The sequence below is a fragment of the Antennarius striatus genome, chromosome 1, assembly GCF_040054535.1.
Source record: "Antennarius striatus isolate MH-2024 chromosome 1, ASM4005453v1, whole genome shotgun sequence".
Taxonomy (NCBI): domain Eukaryota; kingdom Metazoa; phylum Chordata; class Actinopteri; order Lophiiformes; family Antennariidae; genus Antennarius; species Antennarius striatus.
Window position 1 is genome coordinate 29,095,150 of NC_090776.1, and position 12,415 is coordinate 29,107,564.

The 12,415-nt window shown below is 37.3% G+C and overlaps 2 protein-coding genes across 2 annotated transcripts; both read left to right on the forward strand.

The window, feature by feature from the left end:
- The first annotated feature begins 5,054 nt into the window (after window positions 1–5,054).
- sec11a (SEC11 homolog A, signal peptidase complex subunit) lies at window positions 5,055–8,778 on the forward strand. Its single transcript, XM_068317826.1, has 6 exons — window positions 5,055–5,234; window positions 5,633–5,742; window positions 7,082–7,231; window positions 7,343–7,462; window positions 8,066–8,123; window positions 8,228–8,778. The coding sequence occupies exons 1-6, from the start codon at window positions 5,184–5,186 to the stop codon at window positions 8,276–8,278; spliced, it is 540 nt and encodes a 179-aa protein (XP_068173927.1). The 5' UTR covers window positions 5,055–5,183; the 3' UTR covers window positions 8,279–8,778.
- A 1,448-nt stretch (window positions 8,779–10,226) lies between these two features.
- nmbb (neuromedin Bb) lies at window positions 10,227–10,988 on the forward strand. The gene is made up of 3 exons (XM_068322665.1): window positions 10,227–10,421; window positions 10,594–10,781; window positions 10,893–10,988. Exons 1-3 carry the CDS (start codon window positions 10,256–10,258, stop codon window positions 10,944–10,946), a joined length of 408 nt encoding a protein of 135 aa, XP_068178766.1. The 5' UTR covers window positions 10,227–10,255; the 3' UTR covers window positions 10,947–10,988.
- Window positions 10,989–12,415: the final 1,427 nt, after the last annotated feature.

The following is a 12,415-nucleotide window of genomic DNA, read 5'->3' on the forward strand; positions in this document are numbered from 1 at the left end:
GGATGAGTAAAACTACCGCTGATTTGCCCGATCAAATTGTGTTGGCTTTTATTTGACTAGTCAGTGTGGAATCTTTAAGGTTCATGTATGAAATGACTGAGGCACATCTGGCGCTATCAAATACCTACTGCTATTAAAAATTTTAAGCTACATTATTTATACAGTATTTCATTCTACCAAGTGACATAATCATCACACAAAATGCTACGAATTCAAAAGTTTGATTTCTATTTCAATTAACTCAAATCTCGTTAAACTTCACCACATCCGCTTTAAAAATTCAACGTCCTCACGTTGTCATCGCCTTTGTCAATTTGACGAATTACATTTGCCTGAGAGGAATCATTTCAGATAATGAGGCAAACCTTAATCCAATTCAGTTTCCTGTAAGGCATGACAGATGAAATTATCAGCGAAGGTTGGAAATCACAGAGAAAATATGCACCATCACAGCTCTTCCTGCTATACTCAATAGCTTTGACAGACAGTTCTTAAAAGCACAGGATCATTCACATTTATTCCAGTGTTAATACCGAGGATAAAATACAGCAAATGAGGGAACTGTTAGTCCCCAACTGTTGAAATTTTGTGTAATTAATTGTCATTTAATTTAATAGGACAGAGTTAATGTGAAGATCTCACATTCAGCGCCTGAATCTGTAGCACATTAAACATGATTTGCTGCAGTCGGTCTCACATTCAGGCTCATTATGTGCCAATATGTGAAAAAAAGTCACACAGAACAAATCATACTCACATTCCATTTTGGCAGCAACAAATAGCAGAGGAGCTGTACAAAAAAAGCTGCCGATGAACAAGATTATATGGGGAGAGAGTGTCATATCTTTACATTCAGATGTATTCACTTCACATCAGGTGCACAGTGAAAAATAAGGTAGAAAAAGAAGGGCATGGACTTGCATCTAAGACCCACCCCCTCTCCCTCTGACTGACCTCAATTAACATTGGTGGGCCAGGGAAATTGTGACCATTTAGTCAGATTATATGAAAAGGATCACACCTCCCCAAATGCCACAGACTAGTTGGCATTTGAATAAGTGTTATCTCCGTACACCAAAAGTCGCAGGCTGCTTGGTCTCTGTCCCATCCCCAAGTTGACTGTCTATGCTGAGTTAATCTACCATATCACAGCGAGCTTTTGCTGACTATGAAAAATTGACATTCTGATGAATATCTAGCGTTATTTCCTCTAATAGGGGAACTTAAAGGCTACATCTGAATAAAATCTCCGATGTCTAAATGCATTGATATGCACATGATATATAGGGCTAGGCTGTTTCTCTTTCAAATATTGCAGAGGTGAAGGATTTTAGAACAAACCACAAAAATAATCTTTGTCCAGTGGGCTTATAATAAAATGATAAAGATAGACTTAAAGATCATGTGACATCTGTGTGTTAAGAGCTAAACAAATACTCTGGCCATCACCTGCTGTACAGATGTAGTAGAATTCATATTCATATTATTGATATTCATCACATCATGTGGATAACCTTTAACATTCATTCTACCAGAATTCTGCAACTACTAGAATAACCACAGCAGTCATTTTGACTGCTGGGACATTATTTGTACATAATTTGGATCATTAAAAATGTCTAAGAATAAATTGGTGGAATAGGTATAAATACATCAATACACTAAATAAATTCTATAATAATTGAGTGTTTTATTTATTCAATTAACACGACGGAGCTTCTCTGCACATCCAAACTCAAATTGTGAAATAAAAACAAATGTATCCTGCTTCAAAATTGGGTTAGTGTCATCATTAGACCTTAACAATGAGACTGATTTACTAATATGAACATTCCAAAATGTGACAGCGCAACTCTAACAAATAAATATGTCTCCATTCTATTCGGTGAAGGCAGTGCCAAGAGAAGAATGTGTAAGAAAAATAATTGTGTCAAATGTCACAAGATAGTTGAAACTGCTCAAGGAAGGTACAGGTTACCTGCGTTAATTGAGTGTTTGTGACTCCAGCTGGCTTGCAGCCATCACAACATTTTGGAACGTTCATAATAATTTATAGTTTCATTGTTAAGGTCTAATGATAACACCAACCTGTTTTGAAGACGTATACATTTGGTTTTTATTTCAACAGATATACGCTTATTTATATTTCACAATTTGAGTTTGGATGTGTAATTGTAGAGAAGTTGTCTTGTGCAACTTAAATAAATAAAACACTCAATCATTATAGTTTTAATTTAGTGTCCCGATGTGTTTTTAATCTATTCCACCAATTTACTCTTAGGTATTTCAACGATAATCCAAATTATATACAATTAACGACCATAGCAGTAAAAAATGACTGCTATGGTCATTCAAGGTAGTAAAACTCAGATCTCTTTTGTGTTTTAAAATGTTAATTATCAAACGATGTCAGAATAAAATATACACACATTTAGGAGAAGTTGGGGTCCCATCGGTACGAAAGTTGTTTAAAAACCAAATTATGACGTTGCAAATTTTGAAAGCAGTCAAAATGACTGCATTGGTAGTTCTAGTTTAAGTAGCTTGAGTGGATGACATGTACTACATGTTTTCACAGTATTGCTGTTCATTGTCTTTAGAGTATTTGGTGTGACCTCACAACTACTGCCCAGACCTGGCAACAGAACGCGGGTTGAACGCAACTGTAAAGGGACATGCAGCCACAAAAAGCTTCTGTTCCAACAACACATTAAGAGATAACAACATCTAGCATTCACGCCTCATGTCACTTTCTCATTTACACTTAGAAATGTGAAAACCAAAGATGAGTTATAATGCTAGTTATAGTACTAAGCCTTCCACAATACACAAAAGAGAGGGGGTAAAAAAAGTAGAACGTAAAGATCCAAAGAGCCCAAACCTTTCTTACACCCCTGTCAATGATAAACTGAAAAATAATAGTACAAAGTGAGGAACTTGTTGCTGTTGTGTCACTGTACCCAGGGTAATGCGCACACTATAGTGATGTCGCACCAAGATGTCACTGTACTTAGATCTGCGTCACAAAAAATTAGGTAATACCATTTAGTTTCTTGATCCTTCTAGTCCTGCATATTACAAATCCAACTGAATACTCATTCAACGTATATTTTTATGTTTTTTTAATGCATATTTACATTTGTTTTCAGCAACTTCTGCAAATAATGGAATAGGTTTTAATTTTAAATCTGGGGTTAATATATTTATTACAAGGCAAATTTCCACAATGTGTGACTTTGATGTAGGCCCTGACATTATTGACATACAGTACATGTGTCTTGCAAACACACATGTCACCAGGCAAACCAATAATATCATTGCATCAAGCAAACCTTTTCAGTACATATCGTGAAATTAAAACAAACACTGGGGGGGAAAACCAGAATCAGGTGTGACTCATACTAATGTTGAAATAAAACATGACTATTTAAGGATGGCAGAAACACATGAAACATGTGTGCTACATTATAATAATCACCACAGACAAGGCACAAGGCAACTGTGTTTCTTTGTTTCCGATGAGTGGTTACTAATGTTATTATCACTTATCCAGTCAAACTCACTTCCTCCAGGAAATTGGATGTGGCCCACCATAAAAAAAAGCAGTTAATAATTAGTAGTGATGGAAGATTTTCATTTGCCAACCAATATTGTTTTGATTATTAAAATTTGATTAAGAGGCAAGCCAGATTTTAATTCATTTGTTTTATGGAAATTAAAGTCACCTATATCTATTTTAGGCACAAATTTATTTGCACTATAGTGTTTACTAGCCTGTTAAGGCAGCCGTTAACATGACATAAATAATTGATTCTGAGTGATTGTGTTCATTTGTGGTTGTTTGAATTGAGATAGCTCCTGATTCAGTGTCACCGAGTGTAAGCTCCATCTCGTATGACTCACAAATATCATCGGAAAAACTATTGTTTGTGTTGTGAATGTTTTGCAGAGGCTTGACATTTTTAAAGCAGCACTCATCAGTCTAAGCAATCTAGGGCTCATTTGTATCAGCACACCTACAGAAAAATACTGTCCAACTCATTTCTGTGATGAGCTTTAGAGTTGTAATCCTGATGAACTCAGTGAATGCTGATGGCCTCCACCCAAACAGTAGACAAATAAGTAAATATCTGATGCACAATTGTCACGTACTAGCTGACCTTCCCCAAATTGATGCAACTGTTTTTGTTTGTTTTTACCTTTCTGGAAGTGCATCACGCGTGTTCTTTTTTTTTTTTATTCTCATAGTTTAACCCCATAAAAAGGGGGTCAACCTTTTATGAGATCAATGCTTATTTTAGTCTTGCAGCAAAATCTTTTATATATTTTAATAATATTTATGTGACCATCACCAGTCCTCTCTGGGAACTAAATTGTCAGTCTTTATTATAATTTCCTATTGTGAGCCAGAGAGGGAAGTGCTGCACCTCTGTGAGTTAAGGGGGAAAGCAAAAGGAGACAGGGAGGGAAAACACAAACAAGGTAGTGGATAAACGGGCAGTGCTGTTGGAGTGAAAAGGGTTTAGGCTGTTTTATCATATGTTAGGACTGATTCCTTAATACCAATGTTATAAAACACCAGGTTACTGTTCAAGCGTTGAGGTGCTGCAGTGATTATTTCTGCTGCAAATTCTGCTACCAAGAGGTCATAAATACAAGAAACATATAGTTGTGTCACGTTTGACTCGTCTTATGTGGAGACTGCTTTTTAATTGGTTTTAAGTCATCAATCAGTTAATAAATACTATGTATTTATGAATACTTTGTATTAATTAACTGATTAATACATGCACAGTATATAATGCAGGACATGAAGGGAAAAGCTGAAAAGGAAAAGAATACACAGACAGTATTTATTATATATTAGCAACATAATATATGACGTAAAGTGGGATGGAGAAGTGAAGAATGATGATATGGATGATAATCTATTTTTCTTCTTTTATTTATCTACTCCAACAACAGATGTCGTGTCAGTTTGTGGGGCTGCACGCTCTCCCTCTCCCTCACGTATCCTGAACTGACACCTCAACACAACACTTCCGGGAGGCGGGACTTCCGGCTGAGCGCAACCCGAAAAAGCGGAAGCGAGACCCCCTGCTCGAACTGTACATCCATATGCTCGTTACTTCAAATGTTTTAATGATTTTGGTGTTTTTTTCCTCCTTGTAGAATTTACAAAGATGTTATCCTTAGACTTTCTTGACGATGTTCGTCGCATGAATAAACGGCAGGTATGTATTCGAGCTTTATTCCACCCCACGACCGCCTCTTTGTATGAAGCTAACGCTTTGTAGCCACCGACTGCTGTTTACTATTTGTCACTTGTTAGCGTCTGATAAAAGTGAATGGTTTTCACCTACATGTGACTTTCGTCTTGTTCCCATTATAAAGCAGCGTAAAATGCATGTGGACTGAGTGCAGCCAGCTATTTTCTGTTGTTACTTGTCAGATAATGAGGACGAACTGCCCTCTAAAGACTGTTATGATGATGAATGACTCACCAAAGAATTTGATCTTATTTCAGGCATATGGAATTTACCTTGAGCTGGTCTACACCTGGAATTGTCTCATCCTTAGTTGTTTAACCAGTCTTTGAGGTTTGATTTATACTTTATTTGTTTGTCTGCAGCTCTATTACCAGGTTCTGAACTTTGGTATGATTGTTTCTTCTGCGTTGATGATCTGGAAGGGACTGATGGTTGTCACTGGCAGTGAGAGTCCAATTGTTGTTGTGCTCAGGTAAGTTAATCGCATACTTTAGGATTTCTTGTTCCACCTTAATTTGCAGTAAACTTCCACGTGTGGGTTCTGAATGGAACGCACGTTGTACAACAGTAATTAAATATGCATATTTTAGAGGTTTTTTTTAGTAAATTACCATGCTTTAGTCTCAATAGTGTTGATCATCACACATCTGTTGTGTGCCAACTTGTAAGTATTGCTTTGCAATAGTGGGATTTGTTCATCAATGCACAGTTGAAGTCTCTGTCGCAACTCGGCATCCAGATAAACAAATCCAAATGGCATATGCCTATACAGCTAATTTCAGAAATCATGTAATTTGATTGTCTTTGAAACTTCTAGCTCCGTGCGAGCTTAAAATCAGGATATTCTGCATGTAAAAAGGTTTTCTAGTCACCTATCTGGTTCATCTTCATATTGTATAAGATGTTTAATCACGGAGGAACTTGACATTGCTAAGAGAGCACAGCCCCCCATAAAAGACAGCTCAGTTTGTCCTTGATGTTTCCCCTGAAGTTTAGATTGATTGATTTTACTGTTTATTAAGTTCACTTCTTAGCAGACTCTGATGGTTTGGACACATTCAGAGGAGAGATCTGGTAAAAGGGTGTTGAGGATGGAGCGACCAGGCAACAGGAAGACCAGTGAGAAGGTGGATGAATGTAGTGAGGGAAGACATGAGGGCAGCTGGTTTTAGAGAGGAGGATGTAGAAGACAGGCTGACATGGAAAAAGATGATTCGACCTCTAACGTGACAAGACGAAAGGGAAAGAAAAAGATGCAGTTCGCTTCTTAATGCAGTTCGTGGCTGTACCTCAGTGTTACTGTGGTTCATGGCTAATCAAGGTTAAACATCTCCATAATTAATACTGCAAATAGGAATAATGGGGAAATAGACAATTGCCACACCTATACTCATGATATCAAAGTGGCCGAAGCCTCTCAGAATTTTTTTGTAGTGTAACAAGTACCAAAAAATGCAAGCCCTGGAAAGTAAATCTGATTTTCTGTCTGATTGTTTTAGTTCTAATTATACCTGGTCAAATATTTGGATCGTGTTTGATCAAAATTATTATTTAGATCCTCACCTCCACCACATACGGTGACCCTTTTTGATTTGCTGGTAATTGCGGGTATTGAGTACTGTCTACATCTTGTCAAAAACTTTCAAATTCCATACTTCTATGATTATGTCCCTACAATTGAACTGGCTTGATTTCCATGTCATTTTTCTCACAAGATTTCTTCTGTCCTCATACTTGTGCTTTTTCCAGGAAAACCTCTGTATGTTATTCAATGTTTAAATAATTGTGATGTGTTTGTACTATTAATACAGTGGCAGTATGGAGCCGGCTTTCCACAGAGGAGACCTGCTGTTTCTGACCAATCGGGTAGAGGATCCCATCAGAGTTGGAGAGATTGTTGTCTTCAGGATAGAAGGCAGAGAGATCCCCATTGTTCACAGAGTACTAAAGATCCACGAAAAGTAAGGATACTCATTTCAGCGGGATTGTTGTCAACACTATGTTCATCTAGACATGGACATACTGTTAAAAGGGACTTGAGGTCTAAAATGTCACTTTTATGTTGTCCACAGAGAAAATGGAGACATTAAGTTCTTGACCAAAGGGGACAACAATGCAGTGGATGACAGAGGGCTGTACAAGCAGGGTCAACACTGGCTGGAGAAAAAAGACGTAGTTGGACGAGCTAGAGGGTAAGTACTTTGAGGGAAGAAATGTAATAATACAGATGTATTGATAAGTTCACATTGTCCTCCGTATTAGGGGACACAAGCGTCAGTGATGTTATTTTTGCCTCAGAACATGAGCAGCTTTGCGACCAATTAAAATAAAGGGCAGGGCAAGGAACCAAGCCTGATAGACGTATTTACTTTGGGTTGAAGACTGGTCAAAGTCAAGAAGACGCAAGTGCACAGCTTACAGTTGAAGATTTGGGGATTAGAGTTGTATTATTTTTTCTGATTAATCTATGTTTCATAAAGTAAGTGCTGTGTAAAAGTTCTTCGCCATTATTCCTTGTCTAAATGTACAAGTGATGCTGTATAGAGGTCTTTGCAGGACATCTTGCCAGAAAAAAAAGAGGATGGTTCTGTAACTGTTCTGATTAGTTTGTTGAGAAAAATGCACCATCATCAAATGTCTTCATGCTTTGTCTCTGTCACAAAACTGTACTACTGTATATTATTTTATTATTTATGTAAAGTGTATTTTTACAGATAGTTATCAGTTTAAAAGTTACATACAGTATATTATGCATTGAAGAAATTTCTTGACTGTCAGCATTTGTGCATCTCCAGGTTTGTGCCATACATTGGAATTGTCACCATTCTCATGAATGATTATCCCAAGTTCAAAGTAAGTAAATAAGTGGTCAATTCAAAAGACCCGCAGGTTTTTCATCATCTTTTAAGCCTCCAGATGTTGAATGTGATTATCTAATTTGTCAAATCTCTCTGCAGTACGCTGTTCTCTTCATGCTGGGTCTCTTTGTGTTGGTCCATCGGGAGTGAAGTGCTCAAATGTCAAGACTCCAGAAGCATAAACTACGTCCAAGAAACCTCAGTCATGCCTTTTAAGACGGAATTAAGTTTGACCTTATCGATTCCAACTGGCGCTTTTGTACCATTTATTTGAACATTTTGTAGAAATGTGCATACGGTGTTTACATTTGGATAATAATTGAGCTTTAAAATATTTTTGTGAGGGAACTTGGATACCTTAAGTTTGTAATCGATCTGTATTTGTAATTCTCAGAATGTGGAAACGCATTCATTTAGAATAATCATGTATTATTTCATTCCCCTTGAGCCATTGTCTTTGGAAAAAAAAAATCATGTGAAGTATTTTATGAATACTGAATAAGGATGATATTAAACTATGACACCTGTTTATCGTCCATTATGGATTATTTAACCTCTGTGGTTTTTTTTGTCCCTTGTTCTTAAATTAACAGGATCTATTTGACTGTGTAGTAGAGCAGTTTTGATCTGTGAAAATAAAAGTAGTAATGTCTTTAATTTTTATTATGCTGGTGTTGAGTAATATCTCTGGTGGAAATGTTTTGTAAAGACCCCATTTTCTAGGAAGAAAGGTTTTTTTCATTTTGTATGAAATTGAGAAATTTATTCCATGGAAAAGAAATGGTTAAAAAGATGATATGTTTCAGGAAAGTCAAACTTTTCATTAGTCCTTTTAAGCAAAAGCCTTGGTCCTCTTCTCTTCACTTAGCGTGAGCATATTTTAGTATTCCTTAAACCAAAGGGAAATGCGCTGAGGCTGTCCAGCACCAGTTTGTACTCACAGACGGCTCAACATACAACTTTCAAATGCTTTCAGTTGAAACCATTTCGGTACTTAAGCTACATCTTAAATTGAATGGAGATTGGCTGCTGTCGCCTTCAAATTTCTGGTTTAAAGTGATCTACTTTCCTTTTTGATGCTATCAGTACTTTTTAAAAAAAGATGCGTTGGTAGTTAGTTTCACAAAACAGACATTAGGAAATGAAACAGGTTTCTGTTTTCTCGATAAGCTTGTCCGTTATGGTACAAAGTGATGAACATGAGGTTTTATATATGCCCGGAGTTTTTTTTTTAAGGAAAACCTTGGCTGTCTTTGAGTCCATCTGGTGAACTTGTGAATGATTCTGTCATGATCAGACAGGCTCCTAATCGTACTGACATTCAGATGTGCCTAATCTCAGAAATTACTAACATACTGGGTATTTGTGAATGTCAAAGGTCAAGAAAAGAGCAAATACAAGTGAAATTTGGATATCTAGCACCCTGAAGTGAGGAAGAGTCATTATGTCTTCAGTTCTTAATTAGACGAGGGAATCAGTGTGTTCTCCTGTCCTCTGAGGAGCGATGATGATCGCAGCGGCTCGCAGCAACTGGCGAAATGTCCTATTGCTCAGGGTTGTGGACCACGCATGGATCTGTAAGAGCAAATGGGTGAAAACAATACGTGTTGCCCTAGGGGTAAGCACAAACTCACACCTATGATATTCTGATCTGGTCACACAATTTACACCAACAGAATAAAATGCACACTTGTGGCCCAGCTACTTGATTGGTTTGATGTGATGTGTAAGATTATGATGGGGGGGGGGGGGGGGGGGTGGGATGCCATTTTTGTTCAAGAAATAGCTATATATAGATGAGTAACTGCATTCATATATTTATCTCATTTAGTAATCATCATCATCATCCTCATTAACAATATCAGTAAAATACAAGTTAGATGAAGCCAGTCGTGCGTAAAAGACGCAAAAACAGCCGGTGCGTGGAACCCACGTGTAGGCCCTCCTGCATTTCATTTGGCGAAATGTCCACGCAGGATAAACAGGTCCCGCCCCCCCCCCCCCCCCCCTCCACCCCCACCTCCCCCACCCCAGGAGAGCCTACAAAACCAGGGCGCTCTGAACGATCACCGCTAAATCGGAGTCATTTCCAAGTTCCCGGAGGACTGCACGTTGCTACGCATTGAGATGAGCGGGTTCACACTGAGTAATCCTTTCCACTGTGGCTTATTCACTTATTTTATTTTATTTTCTTTCATGTCATTTACCGCCGCTGTCAGTTTCGACCTGACTGAGCTTAGGAATAAAGTTGCAAAAATAAAAGTGAATCCAAGAGGAAATCTTTGGGCTACAGGTAAGAATAGTTTGGTGTAAGAGGTATGAGTCAATTACATTTGATTCGGATGCAATTTCATATTGCTTTTTAAAAAAAAAAATCTAATAAACTTTTTTTTTAATTGTAATCACCAAAGACGATTTTGAATTCATCGTGTCACATAATAATTTATAATGATTTGATTCCACAGGACATTTCATGGGTAAGAAGAGCGTTGTGGACGCGCCACTGCTGCCGTCAGCTGGGGGACAGGATGGAGACGCGCTGGAGGTCAGCGATCCGTCGGAGCAGAGCGCCCTAGTGGAGCTGATCCAGGAGTTCCTGCGGGTAGCGCTACAGGCGCAGGTGGACACGCAAGAGAGACGCTCGAGAAATCAGGTACCACCGACGCACGTCCCCCCCCCCCTTTTTTTTATTTTATTTTTTTTTATTTTTGCGCGCTAAAATGAATGAAATGACTGATCGTGTAATTTCTATATTCTGTTTCAGGAGACGAACTTGTTGTTGAAGATTTTAGACAGCTACTTTCAAAACACAAAGTGATGAACATCTGATAACGCATGGAAACAGATCCCGGGTCATCTGGTTAGCCTAAGTAAATAATAAAAAAAAAGAAATAGACATTCTCGTGATCATTATGATTGTATTTTACTGTAACTATCATATCCAGCCTACATCTGCAATATTCCGTTTTCGTTGATTATATTTCACACTGTACTGTCATTTAAAATTATTTATATTGAATAAAATAATTATTTGCACTGCTTTGATTTTTGTAGATAAATTGTGACACACTAACAGACTGTGGTTTTGATTCATTGAGACATTTTGCCAGTTGGCATGAGCAGCACATGATATACTGTAAACTGATCAATACATCCTACCTGATTTATCTTGGCATCCCTTCTGACTTAGGACAAACAAAATCAGTAAACTGTTTTCTTTTCGTACACTATACAGTATGCATTTTCTAAAATAACTCTTACATAAACATAAATGTAGGCAGCTTATATAAATAATATCTCATACTTCCCTGAATATCTGACATCGATGCTATATTTTTTATATATCGTGCTTTGCATAAAGGTATGGTGTGTCCATACGATCAATTGTATTGAGGAGAGACAGCCCATTCTTTGCCTCAGGCTTATTTTTTGTAGGTAATAGCTGCTATTTCAACAACCCCCCCACAAAGCCTTGTCTGTTGTCCAACACCAGGAAAATGCTCCTTATCTGAAGCACTAAGCAGTACAGGAGGAATCAGTGTATAATAACTATCCAATGTGAAGGTTTTGAAGAGTCAATATCTAGTAATTCATTTTGGAGGGTGTGCAGAACATGTTTGCTCCTATTGTTATAAATTATAGTCCAAAAAAACCCCTGAACTGTTAGTTCATTTTAACAAGTTGTGAATTTGACAGTGTTTAATAATATGTAAATAGATCTTTAGTCAATTAAGGTCAAGAAGGGTTTTTTTCTACCCATGAAAAAAACATTTTAAGGTTTGATTCTTTTGTCACACACTGCTGAGACCCTTGACCATTCAGGTGCTGGCAAGTAGGTTAGTAGGCTAGAAAATGGGTACAATTTGAACAACAAGCCCATCGTGTGTCAGAAAAACGTTAGTTCTACAGAAGAAGTACTCACACTGGCTTCCAGAAAGTAAACGAATAACTCCACTGCGATTTACTCAGTGTACGTTTGGATCAAATTTACATTAAATTGGTTTCAAGTAAAATAAATAAATTATGTTGAATTAAAATAGAAACATCAGACATACGTTTTTAGTTCTATGCTGTTTTCTCAGATTAATCTTTAATCCCTAGTTCTGTCAGCACACAAATGAACTACTCTGTATTTCTACTTTCCATGTTGGTGTAAACCAAGGCTATCTATCTATCTATCTATCTATCTATCTATCTATCTATCTATCTATCTATCTATCTATCTATCTATCTATCTATCTATCTATCTATCTATCTATCTATCTATCTATCTATCTATCTATCTAA